The sequence below is a fragment of the Sinocyclocheilus rhinocerous genome, unplaced genomic scaffold (genome assembly GCF_001515625.1).
Source record: "Sinocyclocheilus rhinocerous isolate Xijiao unplaced genomic scaffold, SAMN03320098_v1.1 scaffold4183, whole genome shotgun sequence".
Classification (NCBI taxonomy): domain Eukaryota; kingdom Metazoa; phylum Chordata; class Actinopteri; order Cypriniformes; family Cyprinidae; genus Sinocyclocheilus; species Sinocyclocheilus rhinocerous.
The window spans coordinates 256555-273274 of record NW_015634469.1 but is presented as its reverse complement, the minus strand read 5'-3'; the positions used below and the strand labels follow the sequence as shown (position 1 = coordinate 273274).

The 16720-nt window shown below is 35.2% G+C and overlaps 1 protein-coding gene across 16 annotated transcripts in view; it reads right to left on the bottom strand.

The window, feature by feature from the left end:
* Positions 1 to 348: 348 nt before the first annotated feature.
* Positions 349 to 16720, bottom strand: part of mbnl1 (muscleblind-like splicing regulator 1) — a 64231-nt gene continuing 47859 nt past the window's right edge. For 6 of the 16 annotated variants that reach the window (XM_016559523.1, XM_016559522.1, XM_016559520.1 and 3 more), the window contains 11 exons: positions 13914 to 14084; positions 13634 to 13669; positions 12655 to 12906; positions 11681 to 11920; positions 10105 to 10158; positions 9097 to 9250; positions 7599 to 7634; positions 5973 to 6055; positions 5418 to 5462; positions 4725 to 4796; positions 349 to 3643 (listed from right to left, as the gene is read on the bottom strand). In XM_016559523.1, the coding sequence (XP_016415009.1) occupies positions 4740 to 4796; positions 5418 to 5462; positions 5973 to 6055; positions 7599 to 7634; positions 9097 to 9250; positions 10105 to 10158; positions 11681 to 11920; positions 12655 to 12906; positions 13634 to 13669; positions 13914 to 14084 (1128 nt within the window). In that variant the 3' untranslated portion in view covers positions 349 to 3643; positions 4725 to 4739. The remainder of the gene's footprint in view (positions 3644 to 4724; positions 4797 to 5417; positions 5463 to 5972; positions 6056 to 7598; positions 7635 to 9096; positions 9251 to 10104; positions 10159 to 11680; positions 11921 to 12654; positions 12907 to 13633; positions 13670 to 13913; positions 14085 to 16720) is intronic. The other 10 variants (XM_016559525.1, XM_016559528.1, XM_016559529.1 and 7 more) reach the window with 10 other exon arrangements.

Here is a 16720-nt window from a genome sequence, read left to right as displayed (position 1 = left end):
TGTTATCATGACTTCTGCTGGTAGATGCCTGAACTACATCATCTGACAGCAAAGAGCATCTGTCTCCATTGATAGTCATTCAATCAAAAATATCTCAGTAGTCTGACTGCATGTTTGCAAGCAACATATAGATCATGAATGTTTCACTTTTAATATACAAGATACTTTGCCAGTGACCTTTTTAAGGGCTCCTCAAAGTGTGAAATGGCTTTGGATTGAGTGTGCTCTCCCATGGAGCCATCAGCATATCATGAATGTTTAGGAAATTAGAACTTCGTAAAAACAACAACTTCATTCTTGACTACTCTCACAAAATAGTTTGACTTCAAATTACACCACACAGACACCTTTTGAGCAAATCCATTTTGTTTTATTAAGTTTTTTTTACTCATAACAGTAAGAGTCAATTCTAACAATAATAAATGTGCATAAAACAAGTCTTTTAGAATGCAGCACAATATCTTACAGCAACTATAAGCATAGGGCAGGTGTAAGATTCCATGGAGGGCGTTAAGCATCCAAGCAAGTGCTTTCAGCAGGCAGGACCACCTGTGGTTTCGCCGTCTGCAACGGCCGACCAGCTTTTAGGCATTGCGTTTAGTGAAAGAAAGTGACGCTTTGGTTTAATAGCTCTTGTGCAGCAATCTCAAATGAGTAAAACGCTGACCTCAGCGGAGGATTTGACAGTTACATTCATTCTGTTTTTGTTTTTTTTGTTGTGTGTGTGTGGTTGGTGTCCTTTCCCTGCTGAAGGCACATTACCAAGCAACAAAGCAACTCTTCTGTTGTCGTGTGTTAAGTGGACATCTTTTGCTAGCATCTAGAGTCGGTTTGAAGGCCTTTTTAATAATTGTACTGTTCTTAAGGTTATACTCAGATGGATTATCGATGAATGTGCCTCAATTCAGGCTCAGATATCGATCGAGATACTTGATTTACACTATGCTGTAACAATGATAGTTACGGTACTGTGAGAAATGAACTTATCTACGTACTTATCTATTATGAGAATTTGACTCTGTTAATTTTTATTCTTCATGCAGTTATTTATGTCCATCATATGACAAATACTGTGTTTTTGAAGGTGTAGTATCTATTTGTAAACAAAACTGAATTCCCCACAGTGGAAATTATGACGAGGCGGAGTGTACTGCCAATTTTTGAGACTCTCGGTATGTGTCGGTACTGTATGCAGGCAATGCGGAGCTTTATGTTGTTGTTTTTTTTTTTTTTACGTGATGGCCGGAAATGATAATAAAAGAGCTGTGCCATATTTCTGCAAGCATCATTTGTTAGCTGGACTATTACTCTAATTGTTAAATTATCCTAAGAAAATTTCTCATAGTTATAGAATCTTTTATTATTCAAAATAAGATCTCAATATTATACATGTTCCTTTTCTTTTCTTTATATTGACTATGTACAGAAGTGCAAAAAGTCAACCTTCGTCCCTTAAGTTATGGCTCTCTCTCGTTCGCAGCTCGAGGCCCGACCCTGTGACCTCCCTCCTTTGTTTTACATCTTTAAATATTCAGAAATCTCGGGAGACAAGTTGCTGCTCATTTTGGCCTGACATTGAGGGATTTTTTTGTTGTTGTTGAAATATTACAAGACTATTTTCAATTCTGAAATGCATACAGTAGAAAATAACTTCTTTTTCTCTAGCATGTACAATTGATACTTTAACCAGCTAATTGTAGATGTGGTCTTGATTCGACACAAAATAAAGGGTTAAAATATCAACCTTACCATAGCTACAAATAAACTCTCTTTCTGTCGTTTCCACTCTTTTTTTAAGACAAGATAAAACATTTTGTTCAACAAATTCAAAACCAAAATCCTTGAAATTCAAACATTCTATCATGAAAACTAACATGAAGAATTAAGAATACAACACTACTAGATAAACATTATGAACTTAACATGATGTAAAAGAAAGTGACAGTAAGAAAAACAATAATTCATTTCCTACATTCTAAAACAGTTCTATGACAATATAGTCAAATACAAAAAAAAAAAAATCTTTATATGCAAACAACACATATTTCTAACAAAGGCTTTGAAACAGAGTGAACGTTAAGAGAAACATGATTAAAATACACATAAAATAAGTGTAAAGAATAAAATCTCATCCGCTGTAATTTACCATTTGTGATTGAAAGAATGTTTGTGTGGGTTCAAACACTGATATATAAGGCTTTAGTGAGGAAACGGCAATGGCGTGCATCCTTTCAAGTCTGTGCACCTAAACCAGGCTGAAATCCAGACTCAAGTGAACTTGAGCCGAGAAACTCGGATTCATTCGTTTCATCTCAAGTCTGGTTGTGTGACACTAAAACCCTTGCGTCTGTTTCCTGATTTACAAGCAGCCTTGTACAAATTATTCACCTTCCGTGATCAGTATACCCAGTCAAAACACATTTAAATAATAAAAATAATAATAAAAAGACTTTGGCACAACTTAATGTTAAAAACGTCTCATTATATTCTCCGTTCCTCTTTTACATCATCCAGCGGGTCATGAAATATTCGAAAACAACTCAAAATCAACACAGATGAGAACTGAAGACAACCCCTGACCCAACACTAACCTCATCTTTCTGTGTACCGAGTCTCGAACTCACAATCTGTCACGAAATATTCAAGCAGTGCTTTTCCAGCATAATTTTAGAGTCCTCACACCGTTACGGTGAAGACTGGAACGCAATCGCTCGTTTCCGCGCGCGACTGCTGAATCGACGCTACCATGACGTTCTCCTAACGACACACGTGACTCTCGATTACCCTCTCCGCTCTAACGCAACATTCTCTCGATCAAGGCAATAAAGAAACAGGGCATTAGGAACAAGGCAACCCTGTTCTCATAGGAGTCAAAAAGGCTTCATAGTTCTACAAGGCCTAATGGGATGATCGACAAATAAAAATGGCACGTTTCATAAAAAAGCCACACACTTGTGAAATTATGTATAAAAACAAGCGCTGTAAAAAACATTAATCTCTGGTAAACGTAATAACACTGTTGATATAACACTCTAGATCGGTGTCTGGTATTCAGCCGGTGGTTATGGTACATAAAGCTTGCAAGAATGTGCTTCTGAAAGGTCTCAGGTGATCAGTTTCTACCCAAAACATTCATCGGTCAATCTCGACTCTGCGCTTACAATCTAGTTTGACTAGAAGCCAGAACTAAAGATAGAGAAAACTACATACATTGAATTATTTTGCTGGATGTTTTGTGCCGTATCGGCTTTCGGTTCGCTTTTCAATTCAAGGTGCACCTTTTGTAACTTTTGTAAACCTTCAGAAAAATTTCGAGGAACGAAAATCAAGGTGTGAATCACAAAAAAATATCTCTTGGTCTACTAACATGCCAAAACGGTGTTAAGTCAGACATGAAAATTAATTTTTCTACTAATCCAGCTTGAGAGTAAAAATGCCATCCTGTCTGACATAATGATGTAGTTCACTCAAATTCTACACATCATGTGGAAGGACATTCAGTTTCACCCCAGTAAAACCCTACCATCATGGATGACCAAATTCTAATCTTTATCATATATTCTATCCGGAGGTGATCTTGACGTTAAAATTTTGAAATTTGTTTGTTTGCCTTTTGTCCGGGGCAACAGCGCATTCCTGTGATCTGAGGAAAAGTAGAAAAAGTACATATTAAGAACATAACTTTAAGTATTAAAGTGACAATTCTGTCATTATTTAAATGATTTCGAATGTTGAAGAATTCTTTTCCATACAATGCCAAGTTAAAAAAGTGCCATTAAAGCAATTCCTGTGACTTTATCATTGTATTCTAATACCAAATTTACACTGCAAAGGTGGCATAGACGCACCTGAAGAAGCATTTAGGTGTCCTTACACAGCTTAATGCTGCTCAGAGGTGGCATGAATGCATTTACACAGCATTGTTAATGACGTACTGTTATACTATGGGCTGAGGTGTGTCAGAGCAGGAATAGAAGATATTTTGGAGAATGTTGTAACCAAACAGTTGACGGTAGCCATTGACTAACATAGTTTTCTTTTCTATACTATGAAAGTCAATGGCTACCAACAACTGTTTGATTACCAACATTCTTCAAATGATCTTCTTTAGTGTTCAACAGAAGAAAGAAACTCATACAGGTTTGGAACAACTTGAGGGTAAGTAAATGATGTAAATGAGAATTTTCATTTTTGGGCGTACTATCCCTTTAACTAAGCTGTGTAAAGATGCATTAAGTGTTCTGAAGCCTTATAATAGCTTTGCGTGATGAACAGGCTGAAACCTGCACATTAGTTTCCTTTTTGGAGCTTGACACACATGGTCATGAACTAGTTGCATGGAAAAGAACTTCTTAAGAATTGTGCTTTTGTGATCTAACCAATGACAGTGCTGTCATTATTTACAATATTTAGAATTTTGTTGTAAAATTTTAATTTTGGAAAGTTATTTTCCATAGAGTGACAGTTAATATGTAATCTTCAAAAATGTAACCCCCCCCCCCCCTCCCCCCCCAAAAAAAACATAATAGAAGTCATTGTATGGAAAATAACTTTTTCAGAATTATCCTTTTATGTTCTTTCAAACAAATAGCCACATATGGGTTTGGAATGACATGAGGGTAAATAATGACCAAAACTGGGTGAGGTTTTGCTTTAAATCAAACAATTACATTTAAATTTCTCAGACAGGCAGTTTCTGGAACATTTCAATAAAAATCACTTACTGTTGTGGACTGGAACTACATCTGCGTCAAGTACTTGTGACTAGTCAGATGCTCTGCAGATATTATTGGAATCTGAAGATGAAGAGAGAGAGAGAGAGAGAAAATGCATGAAACAAGATCCATTATGACCTTTATTTTTTACAAAAATCTTTTCAAAGACTAAATATTCTCCCTCACCCTCACTCCCTCCCCATGACAGTTAAGAGGAGAATGAGTCAAACACAACACAAATTAAGAAATGCCATTCAAGAAAATGATGAACCATTGCTTATTAGTATAAATCTTTCTCATGTGAGGCAGGGAGAAGATTCCCATGCAACATTCCATTTTTCCAACTTGTTGACCTTCACTTTTTATTTCAATAACTGAAGGTATTCGAAAAGCTGCTTTATAGTTTCTATTCATGTTTTAATCCATGGAAAACCTCGGTCATATTTGTAAATTGTCATTTAAAGCAGACTATTCTGTAATTGTAATGCTATTCTGCGGCCTGTAACGCTGGTTTGTATTGATTACATCATTAAGACATGTGATAGCGTTCATATGAGCAGAATTAAAGCTGGTGGAAATTCTGTTTGTTTCTTGATCAGCAAAACAACAAAATGAAGCGGGGAAAAAAGAAATTAATTATCCTTTGCAGCCGGCAAAGATGTACCTGAAGCAAAAGACTAAGAAAAACTACCTCATACATACCAATTGCATGTATTCGTTGGTAGTCAGCTTTGATAGAGAAGAGTCCTCAAAATAAAAAGGACAAAAAAAAAACAATATTAAAATGCTATTTATAACCGTCAAATATAACAAGAAATGGTACTGTAATGGTGCTTTAATAGAAATTTCACATTTTTTCTTGCGCTTCAATTACATTTTTACACCATTTTCACAGCGCTCAGGCAATTGCAGACTAATTTCTAGTGCATTTTGTGCATAAAACCTGTACAGAAGATACTTCAAACAACTCAGTTTACTTATGCATAGCTCTGTCTTTATACTCCATTCTCTTGTTTTTCGCAGCCAATGTATATACAGTGAGAAAATTCCAGGTCAAATAAACTTTCATTGTGAATCTGTTGTTTGAAGTACCACAAAAAGTGTACGACTTTTAAAAAACCTGTGTAGGCCAACAAGGGGGAGAGATCACTTTAAAAGGACCCCCGGCACTCAGAAACATCCATCAGACAGAAAGAGAAAGGCAGAGAGTGTGTGTGTGTGTGTGAGAGAGAGAGAATAGGCCATAAAAGAGCAAACCTGATTGGCTGATGCAGATGCGAAGGGAACACTTGAGGCAGCTGTGGTTGCTGCGGCTGGGGAAGCGCCGTGCATCATGGGAACTTTTCAGAGGGAAAATGGTATAAGCACACATACAGGGAGTGTAGCCAACAGGTGCACAAACATGATGAGTGAGTGGACACAGAGGGGTATGGAAAGAAAAGTGAGCATTGAGGGTGATATCAGCAAACGGCAAACCAAAAGTGGTGGCAAGAGAGATTGTTCTAAAGAAGACATAAGGGCAGGTAAAGTGTCATTTGAGCCAACACATCAAGAGCTACAAGGAGAAGGAAACAAAGGCATGGCATCTCATAAACTTTGCATTTAGGTTTCAGCTTCCATGTACTACTTTAACATTTAACCCTTCTCATATTTTCTGTTACTTGAACATCATGCTCAACACTGATTATCTGAGCTGCAGTGAAAAAGAGTATCAACGACAAAGTGTTAAATTCAGTGTGAGGAGTTAAAGGAATAGTTCACCCAAAAATGGAAATGTGGGCATTATTATTATTCACCTTCAGGTTATTCTAAAATTCCATACTTATATGCATGTTTGTATATACGTATGTGTGTGTGTGTGTATGTGTGTGTAAATATACTTGTATTGTATGCACTATAATTATAATTATAATATATATACTGTATCTATATATATATATATATATATATGTATAAACACACACACACACACACACAATTTCTATAATAAATATTACAATAAGATGTTAAAACATTGTCACACACACATATAAAAGAATTGTTAATTAAATTTTTATATTAATAATGACCAAATATTAATTATATTTTACAATAGTACATTAATAAAAAAATGCATATACTGTGTATAAATTGTACTTATTTAAATAATTATAAATTATACCATACTAAAATTATACTATTATTATACTATATATACTAATTATACTATATATATTATTATTATAATACATATCATTAAAAATGGATCAATATTTAATATTATATAATAGTGATCAAATATTATGTATATATTGTATTTATAAATTTTAGATTGTTATTCTTTAAAAATCATTCAAATTTCATTCTCCATTCCGCATATTTAAACTTGCACAGTAAGATTACTCCAAAATTCTCCTTTTGTCTTCCATGAAGGTGAGTAAATGACAGAATTTTCATATTTTGGTGAACCATCTCTTTCAAAAGCCACAAAACGATGCACAAAACGGTATAATTACAACTCACAGTGAAAGAAACCATATTTGGGTGTATTTAAAGTCAACATGAAATCAAAATGTAATAATATACAATAATATAATTCTGCATCACGTATTGGTGGATGTTAATGCAAAGATTATTTTTCAGCCGCCTCCTCTAACTTGCCACCATTCAGGTCAAATCAAGTTCTTCCTTTACATATCTTCTTGAATATTCTGTTTCACTTAGACATATGTCATATTACTAAACAGCGTTGCAGATGCTGTTTCATGTTGACTTTAACTTTAAATCACAGATGCTTCATAAGTGAAGCGCTCACAGAGATGCCCACTTATCAATGCCAGTTTGTCGGCCATGTGGATTTTGAGGGCGTGAGAACAACTAAGAGGAGGAAGTCTAGAAACCTACCCATGCTCGCTGCAGGGGTCATGCACAATATTGAGCCTGCCCATCATGCATTGCAACAGGAAGTGGATTGGAAAGGGAGAAGAATCACAACAGCCCATCACAAGGTTGGTTAGAGTGAAGAAATCATAATTAAAGGAAGACAATAATCATTACAGTGATACAGCATGATGTCCATAAGAGACCGATTAGTTAAAACGTGAACTCAGGAAGGGAGCACATGTATTTGTGAGCTCACAGAAACGTGTGTATGTGTGACAGTCACCATAGCAGACGTTAGTATGACTGAGGGGCATCCCAGGGTTATTGGCAACTGTATTTCGCAGTGAAAGCCATGAGCTCAACTACAGGTATGTACTAGAGTAGTAATGTGATACAAAGATGAGGTGATACAGAGAAACTGACAGACAGCCCCCGTTTCTTATTGCTCAGTTTACTGTGCATATATTACAAGGTTCCCACACCTTCTGACCAAACGGTTTTCTATGACTTTTCCAGAAATTTGAGATTACTGGATATAGATTTTTAGAATTCATTTTGATGGAGTGACTACCTGCACCGGGTATAAACAACACTGCATATCCTAGTAATTTGATGGAACCAGACAAAACATACCAATTAGAAGATATCTATCTAATGTGATTATTATAGTTTTATTATAATATAATATATTACAATAATATACATATTGTAATATTTAATAATATTATAACTTATTATAATATTATTAAATATTACAATATGTATATTATTGTAATATATTATACCATACTACACTCTTATACTATATTTATATGATATATACTATATTATAATATTTATATCATTATAATGGCAAAATGATGGGCATATTATTATTACAATATATGTATAATATACCCGTATATATACACAGTGTGTGTGTATCTATATATAAATAATATTTATAGAATATAAAGTGGTATAATATTTATACTATTTAAATTCTAAAACATAAATATTTATCTTATTATAAGAAATTATACCAAACTATACTATGTTATACACTATATTTATGTATATATTTATATTTATTATGTTATACATTATTACACTATATAAAATTGTAACTTTATTGTAAAGTATTATAATATTTCTACTATATTAAAAAATTATTATAATAAATTATACCATACTATACTATGTTATGCATAAAATTATACTATATATATATATACAGTGATATATATATATATATATATATATATGTATATATATATATGTATACTATGATATATACTACATACTTATATACATATTATATTTTACAATAGTATGTTACTAAACAAAAGGCAAAATACTCTCTGTTACTATTTAACATACAATTTTCCTTTTTTTTTTTTTTAAATGGCAGTGGGAACCCTGTCTCTTAAAAAAACAATAATAATGATAAATAAATATCCCATGTCTTTGTGCATCCCTTATGGTTTAGAAAGGTCAAAGGTGAGATCGAGGAGTGGTCAGGGTTGACGAGAAGCCCTACCTGACGGAATAAAGGCAGCTTGCTGCTGAAAATGCATGTTGGCCAGAGCCTGCTGGTACTGGAGCATGCCAGTACTGAACATGTTCGTGGCACCGTTGGCTTTCTCAAGAGCAGGTCGCTTTGGTAAAGGTGGCATGACACTGTGAGGAATTCCCTGCTCCGATAAGACCACAGGGAAGGGGGGTGGAGGAAATGGGGAACGGGTTGGGATGTGTACAAGAGAGTAAAGACAGGAAAGGAACAAGAAAAAGATAGAATTATCATCAGAGGGCAAAACATCACAGGGCTCGATTCTGACAAACAAGCAAGCAAGCGGCAGCTAATACATGTCTACGGCACAAGCAAAAGCCAAAGAGCCAGTTTCTCTCGCTATAAAACTAAAATTAGCACTCAGCATCTGTGATATACATTATTAGTTTTACATCAGGAGAGTATTAATTCACTAACATTACAACATCCATACTGCTAACTCAATGCAAATGAAGCAAGCGTAGCACTACTCAAATGTTTTGCAGACAAAAGTGACGAAAAAAAAAAAATAAAATAAAAAAAGGAAAATAAACTGCACTGCTCACTCCATGATAAGTGTGAGAAAGAGACTAGATCTTTTCTGTTGCTTTAATGGTGGAGCTTTAGTATTATTCTGCTGCTACCCCTCCCATAGACACATGCACTACACAGAGATACTAAACATGCATACTGAACATAAATGCTGTATAGACATATAGAAGCCATGTCACTAAAGTTTAGAACATCTAGCCCTGTCCTTATGCCCTGGAATAACACGCGTGTGATGATCTGATTGCGGCAGACTTGCATATCTCTTTTCTCAGCTGCTCAATATGCTCGCCGCAGTCAGCTGATCACACGACATGGTAACATAGAACACAACAGAGGCATTAAATAAACAGATAACAAAAGGACTATGCTTGCAAATTATCTTTCTTCTGTTGTTAAGACACTACAATAAAGCAACATGCCAAGCAAAAAGGTGAAAGGTCATAGTACCAGGTCAAAGGTGGCTTCGAGGGGTCGCTTCAGTGATTTGACAGCCGACTGAGTCTTAATTAGCAGGCAGCGAGCACATGATGGCAATGGGCCAATGGGGTTCAAGCGCATTAACATAAACAGCAAGCAGAGGTGCATCATGGGGGCAGCAGTGCATTTTGGGTAGGTGAGAAAAAAAACAAATAAAAACAAATCATTGGAATGCAGTATATAAGGGGATATCAGGACTAAGGCATGCATAAATACAGTCCTTTCTGTTTTAGAAAACTCTGTACTGAGATTAAATGAACAAGTACATCAATTATGGTAACATTTACACGGTTTCATTGACAGTAAACATTGCTGTAATACGTCAACAGTGGATAACATTGCGCTGGATTACAAACATACAATTACTGTGCAGAAATGTTACATAAAAACAAATATGACGCTGCCCAATGCTCTCGACAAGATGAAGAAATTACGTATTTGTGCAGTTTAAATGGTAATGGAAATTACTTATAGGTATATAACATCTTATACAGAGCTCTATCAAAAATGTAATGCATAAGAAACCTTCATAAATCCTTAATTATTGTTAAAGACTGCTTGAAATGTCAATGATAACCTGAGATCAAATATGTAGCCATATAAGAAAGTTAATTCTACATTATTTCTACACAATTTCTAGAAATTCAACATGAAGTAGTCATAAATCCTTAAAGACTCCTGATTTTTTTTTTTTTTTTTAAACATTTAGTTTTTTTTAAAAAGGAATAGTTCAACCAAAAATTTAAATTTGCTGAAAATGTGCTCACCTGCAGGCCAACCAAGATGTAGATGAGTTTGTTTCTTCATCAGAACAGAATGGATCCTCTGCAGTGAATGGGTGCCGTCAGAATGAGAGTCCAAACAGCAGATAAAAACAGTCACTTCTGGACAAAATACGAGTTCATAATAATCCATAATAATGCTCCCTCCAATGAAAAAGTCCATCCCCTGTTCTCCTCTCACATCAAAATCCACCAACATATTTGTGTAAAACTGATTAGGACTGTTCTTGCTTGTAAACAGTGCATATTTCTCTCCTGATTCAGATTTGATGACTTTTTCACTAGAGAAAGCAACATAATGGATAGAGGACTTGATTTGAATTTAAAACATCTTAATGATGTTTTTGTTTCTTTACAAACATGCAGCTTTTCACTTCACAAGACGTTAATTGATGGACTGGAGTGGTGTGGATTACTTGTGGATTATTGTGATGTTTTTATCAGCTGTTTGGACTCTCATTCTGACGGCACCCATTCACTGCAGAGGATCCATTGGTGAGCAAGTGATGTAATATAAAATGTCTCCAAATTTGTTCTGATGAAAAAACAAACTTATCTTCATCTTGGATGGCCTGAGGGTGAGTAAATGTTTGGGTGAACTATTCCTTTAAATGCATCTTTTAAAAATGGCACATAAATGTAAATGTTAACCCGAGATCAAGTATATACCATCTAAGAAAGTGTTAATTCCACATACAGTATGATGCATGAGAACAGCATTATATCACAATGTGTGTGTGATGTACAGTAGAGGACGTGCTCACCATGGTAGCGGCGGCCGTGGCCTGATTGACCTGGTGCTGGGCCGCTTTGATCTTGGCCTGCAGGTGTGCAGGAGGGTGGAAGTATTTGCACTTGTCTCTGGAGCAGCGGCCCTTTATGAAATCCATACACACCGTCACGGTGTTATCACTGGGGTCGATCATTGTGCTGTCGGCAGGGTGGGCAAACCTGCAGTCCGTCTCTCCACGAGAGCAGTTGCCACGCTGGTATTCACGACACACCTGAAAATACACAGAAATATAATGCATCGCTTTGCATGTTGAGAGACTGCAAAGTTTTGTGTTCGTGTAAAAACAAACTTTTACTGAATTGTGCATTAATTAGCCAAAGTTTCATTAATGAAGAAACTAAAATTTAGTTTAATTATGTTCAGAATGGCATCCTTCTATTGAAACAAAGTAGTATGCAGTATGTATATAATAAATTAGATGAATAATAATATTAAAAAAACATACAACCTTACATTTCCAGAGGGATGATAGAAGTAATATCAGCCTTAATTTATACTGCATTTCCCTTCTTGGCTTATTATTTGATTATTAGATTAATTACATAAAAAATAAACCCATATTTATTCCCAACAGGTGTGGCAGTTAAGCATACTACAGCTTAAAACACTTATTAGTGCATACTACATACTTTTGCACATAAGTATTTTCTTTAAAACAAAACAGAAGGCAGTATGTAGTACACACTGTGCTGTTTGTAGCATTATTTAATTCAGTACATAGCCAGTATTATAGAACTTTCTCAGATGGGGAGATGTGGTTTTTCATCCAGTGGTCAGCAGAGGGCAGCAGCCCCTTTATTTCTAACACATTACCCAGTATGGCTGTAACACACCTGCATGTATACGGAGATTATGATTTAAATGTGTTTATGTGGGAAAGAAAGAGATATTGACATTGACATTGGCAGTGTGTCATGATGTCATGGCTCTCTGATGACCTCATACCTCCAGTCGGTCTGTTCTGAGGAGTTTCTGGGCGGCCGCTGCTGAAGCAGCAGCAGCTGCGGCGTTGGCAGCGGACGGCATGGATGCCATCGCAGGGCTGCCCGCCATCAGCACAGGTGCGCTGGGCAGGATCTCTGCGGGCATCAGCCCAGGTGACACTGGGCCCAGGTACGGATTAAACGCAGCCGCGGCGGCTGCTGCAGCAGCTGCATTGGCGTTGGTTGCAAGGCTTGGCGTGACCGAAAACATAGGCTGAAACAGACAAAAATAATAATAAATGAAACTGATAGAGTGACACTGCTATAAATCGACTTTCTGTTTCTGTGACTTATGCAAATGATATAGTCAAGGGTCAAAAAAATAAGCATTGCTGTTTGATTATTATATCCACACTTTCAAAAAGTACCGTGGCAGTACATGATTTAGTGTTATTATTGAATTTGTTGCCATATTCATATACCATGGTATTATCATCATGGCACTGTCCCAAAAAACATGGCATAATTTTTTCATTGTTTTTAATAAGTGCATGGTTACAATAGTTAATCATTTATAGCTGCATTCTTTCAACTTCGCCGAATTGCCAAACTCTTACGTCAGTCCAAAAGATGCTGAATAATTAGTATATGCATTTATCTCATCTATCGTCTATGGGTGGCAGGTCATTCTCCGTTATAGCTCCTAAGCTATGGAACTCTTTGCCCCTGGCCCTTAGGACATTAACCACACTGCATGAATATAAGTCTAAACTCAAATATTACCTTATATTTGTCATATATTTGTTATATATGTCATAATGCTTCCTTGAGTACCATTAGTCATATGCACCTTTCTACGCTGTCAGTAATATAATGTTATGGTTTCTGTTTGTTTTTTTGACTGTATTGCTATATGCAGATGCAATCGCTCATGTCTTGGACTGGGCAAATGCCTACTGTCCATTAAGTAATTATGTGTAAAATGATTGTTTGTTCCTTACTGTCATTATGAAGCGTCCTTGAGCTTGGGAAAGGCACTATATAAATTAAACATATTATTATTATTATTATAGCATTAGTACATATTAATATAACTACTTTTTCGGGCCATTGTATATATATATATATATATATATCATAATAAAAACCTAATTTAGCATATACTAATAAAAGTGACAAACTATAAATAAACTTTAACAAACATTAGACTAACATTTACAGAAAATACTTATGTATGGAAACGGCCTAATCTCTCTTGGGGTCATAAGAATGGAGCCTCACCATTGGCTGAAGCTGACTTCCAGGCATGATGGCATTGGCTAGCTGCATCTGCTGGGCGAGCATTGCCATGTTCTTCTGCTGGATCAGATTGTTACGGCCATTAATCTCCAGCTGCGTCTTCAGGTGAGGAGGAGGGTGCAGGTACTTGCAGTTCTCTCTGGAACAACGACCCTGAGAGAGACAAAGAGGGAGAGGGTGAGGGAGAGGGAGAAGAAGAAAAGAAAGAGGAAATGTATATTAAACCTCATGTTTATGTTACATAATAGTATTAGAAATTGTAATCATTTAATTAAAGTAAATAATCATTTGTAATGTAATAAAAAAATCATAAAACATAACAATTAAATTAAACAAATTTAATTAAAAAAATATAAGAATGACAATAAAAGCATGAATATTCTATCATCACTGATATTCAAAACTTTTTATATTATTTGTTTATTATTATTTTATTTTTTTATGAGTTATTGGGCAAAATGAGTCATGAGGGTGAAAGATACGAGGGTGAGCGAATTAAGTAAGAATATTCATTTTGTGGGTGGACTAACCATTTACCTCTATTTTCCCCTAAATTCCTTAAAATATGTTCGTCTGACTTACTCAAAACAGGACTATTAAAGTTAACTAAAACTAAAACCATAAAAAAAATGTTACTTGAAATAACAAACTTTAACTGAAATAAAATAAGTCAACATATAGTTTAACTTGATGTACTGAAAAAAAAATAAAAATAGACATATTAAGAATATTAAAAAATGACAAAAACACAGTAGAATAACCAAAACTTCAACAAAAATTCAAATGAAAACAGAAAATGTAAAAACGAATTAAATTTTTTATAAAAATTATAATAGTATCTTGATGTTGAAATAACACTGACTCAAAACCCACTGAGCAAATATTTTTGAAACTTTATCCCTGTTTTATTGCAAATTAGACATACTTTTCACAAAAATGTATCTATTTTTTTTTAAGTACCCAGCAAAACACACTGTAGAAAGGTACAGTAACACAACTCAAAATAAACACCTAGCATGGGTGTATACCAATCAGACAATGTTTGCATTTGAAAAGTAATTGCATTAACACTGAATAGTAAATGGCATGCAACTGGCATCTCCTGTTCTGGTTCATTCTCTCTGTTTAACAGTAGACAGAGGGAACACCCTGTTCTCATTCCTGCTGACAGTATTGAGTGCACGGGACAGCCCTCTGCTCTAATGCATCTGACCGCAACCCTGAAGCTGCTTTCAGCCCATGTGGAATCGGCCCTGACAGGCTGTCACTCAACTGATTAGCTGAGTATCGATTAACGAGTCACATCAGTGCGAGAGAAATTCATCTGAAGTGTTTATGGATGTACAGTAACCCGTGTGCCCCCCCATCCACACACACTCAGATGATGAGTATCTTTATCTGGGCTGCGTAGGCGAGTATGTCAGGACATCGGCCTTTCCAACACAGCCGCTCATTAACCTGCTCTCATCTGACGCCTGTCGTCATGTCTGTCTGCTGTGACCAAAATAAAGCCTTTTTGCCAATTTCTGTGGTTAAATGTTCAATTATCTCAGCAACCAGCACTTTAGGAGAGTGTTATGCAGTTGTGATCAGTGGATGGATTTGGATGACTACACAGGGCTAAAATGTTTCTGGAAAGTGAATCGACTTCTCTCCTAAACTCACAATGCCAAAACATGCTTTTATGCAAAGCACTTACAATTGCTAGAAGGGAATGCAGTTAACTGGAACTTGGTTTGCATAAACTAAAAAAACAAACACAAAACTACTTACATTTATAACTCCAATAATATATTTAAAATAATTATTTTATCATTTATAATTACATTCTGTGAATTAAATATTATTAAATTATTTTTAAACTATTAAAATAAATAATATTTTATTTGTGGCATCCCATAATACAGCACAAGTATATTTATTTATGTACTTTTGCTTCAAATTTTTGTTACAGCAGGGAAAAAAAACTATAGCGTGTATTAATTTTGCACTAAAGTTCTGAATACAGCATTTTTTATTAATTCTTGTAAAATGACTGCAAAGTTGTTTTTTGTATTAATTAATAAAATTAATTTATTTACAGTTATGATACCAGAAGTAGATACATGGTTCAATAGACAATAAAATAAAAAATATAAAGTGTCTTTCAAACGTTTGGGGTCAGTAAGATTTGATCATGTTTTTGAAAATCTCTTTGCTCACCAAGGCTCCATTTACTTGATAAAAATACAGTAATATTGTGAAATATTATTACAATTTAACATAACTCTTTTCTATTGTTATATATTTTAAAATGTAATTTATTCCTGTGACGCAAAGCTGAATTTTCAGCATCATTAACAGTTGTGCTGCCGACTATTTTTGTGATTTTTTTTAAGGATTCCTTGATGAATAGAAAGCAAAAAAAATCTTTTGTACCATTATAAATGTCTTTACTGTCACTTTTGATCAACTGAATGTGTTCTTGCTAAATAAAAGTATTTCTGTCATGACGACTCTCGGAGGGATTGGGATGGTAATGTACATGACTATGTTAATGTATTTGGTCTTGGCGGAATAGAACTGCTACGCTGCTGCTGCTGCTGCTGCGGCAGAGCAAGTACCGAGACTTGCTACTGCCAATACATCCACAACATGCTGCTGTGAATATGTACAAGCAAGCTGCAACTACTACGGCAATCACTAGTCATATATTTGAATGTTGAGCAGCGAGCTCATTGGCTACCGATACAGGAGAGAACCAATCAGCTGTGCCATGTGATAATGATGTCATTAGGTCAGATTGAGTT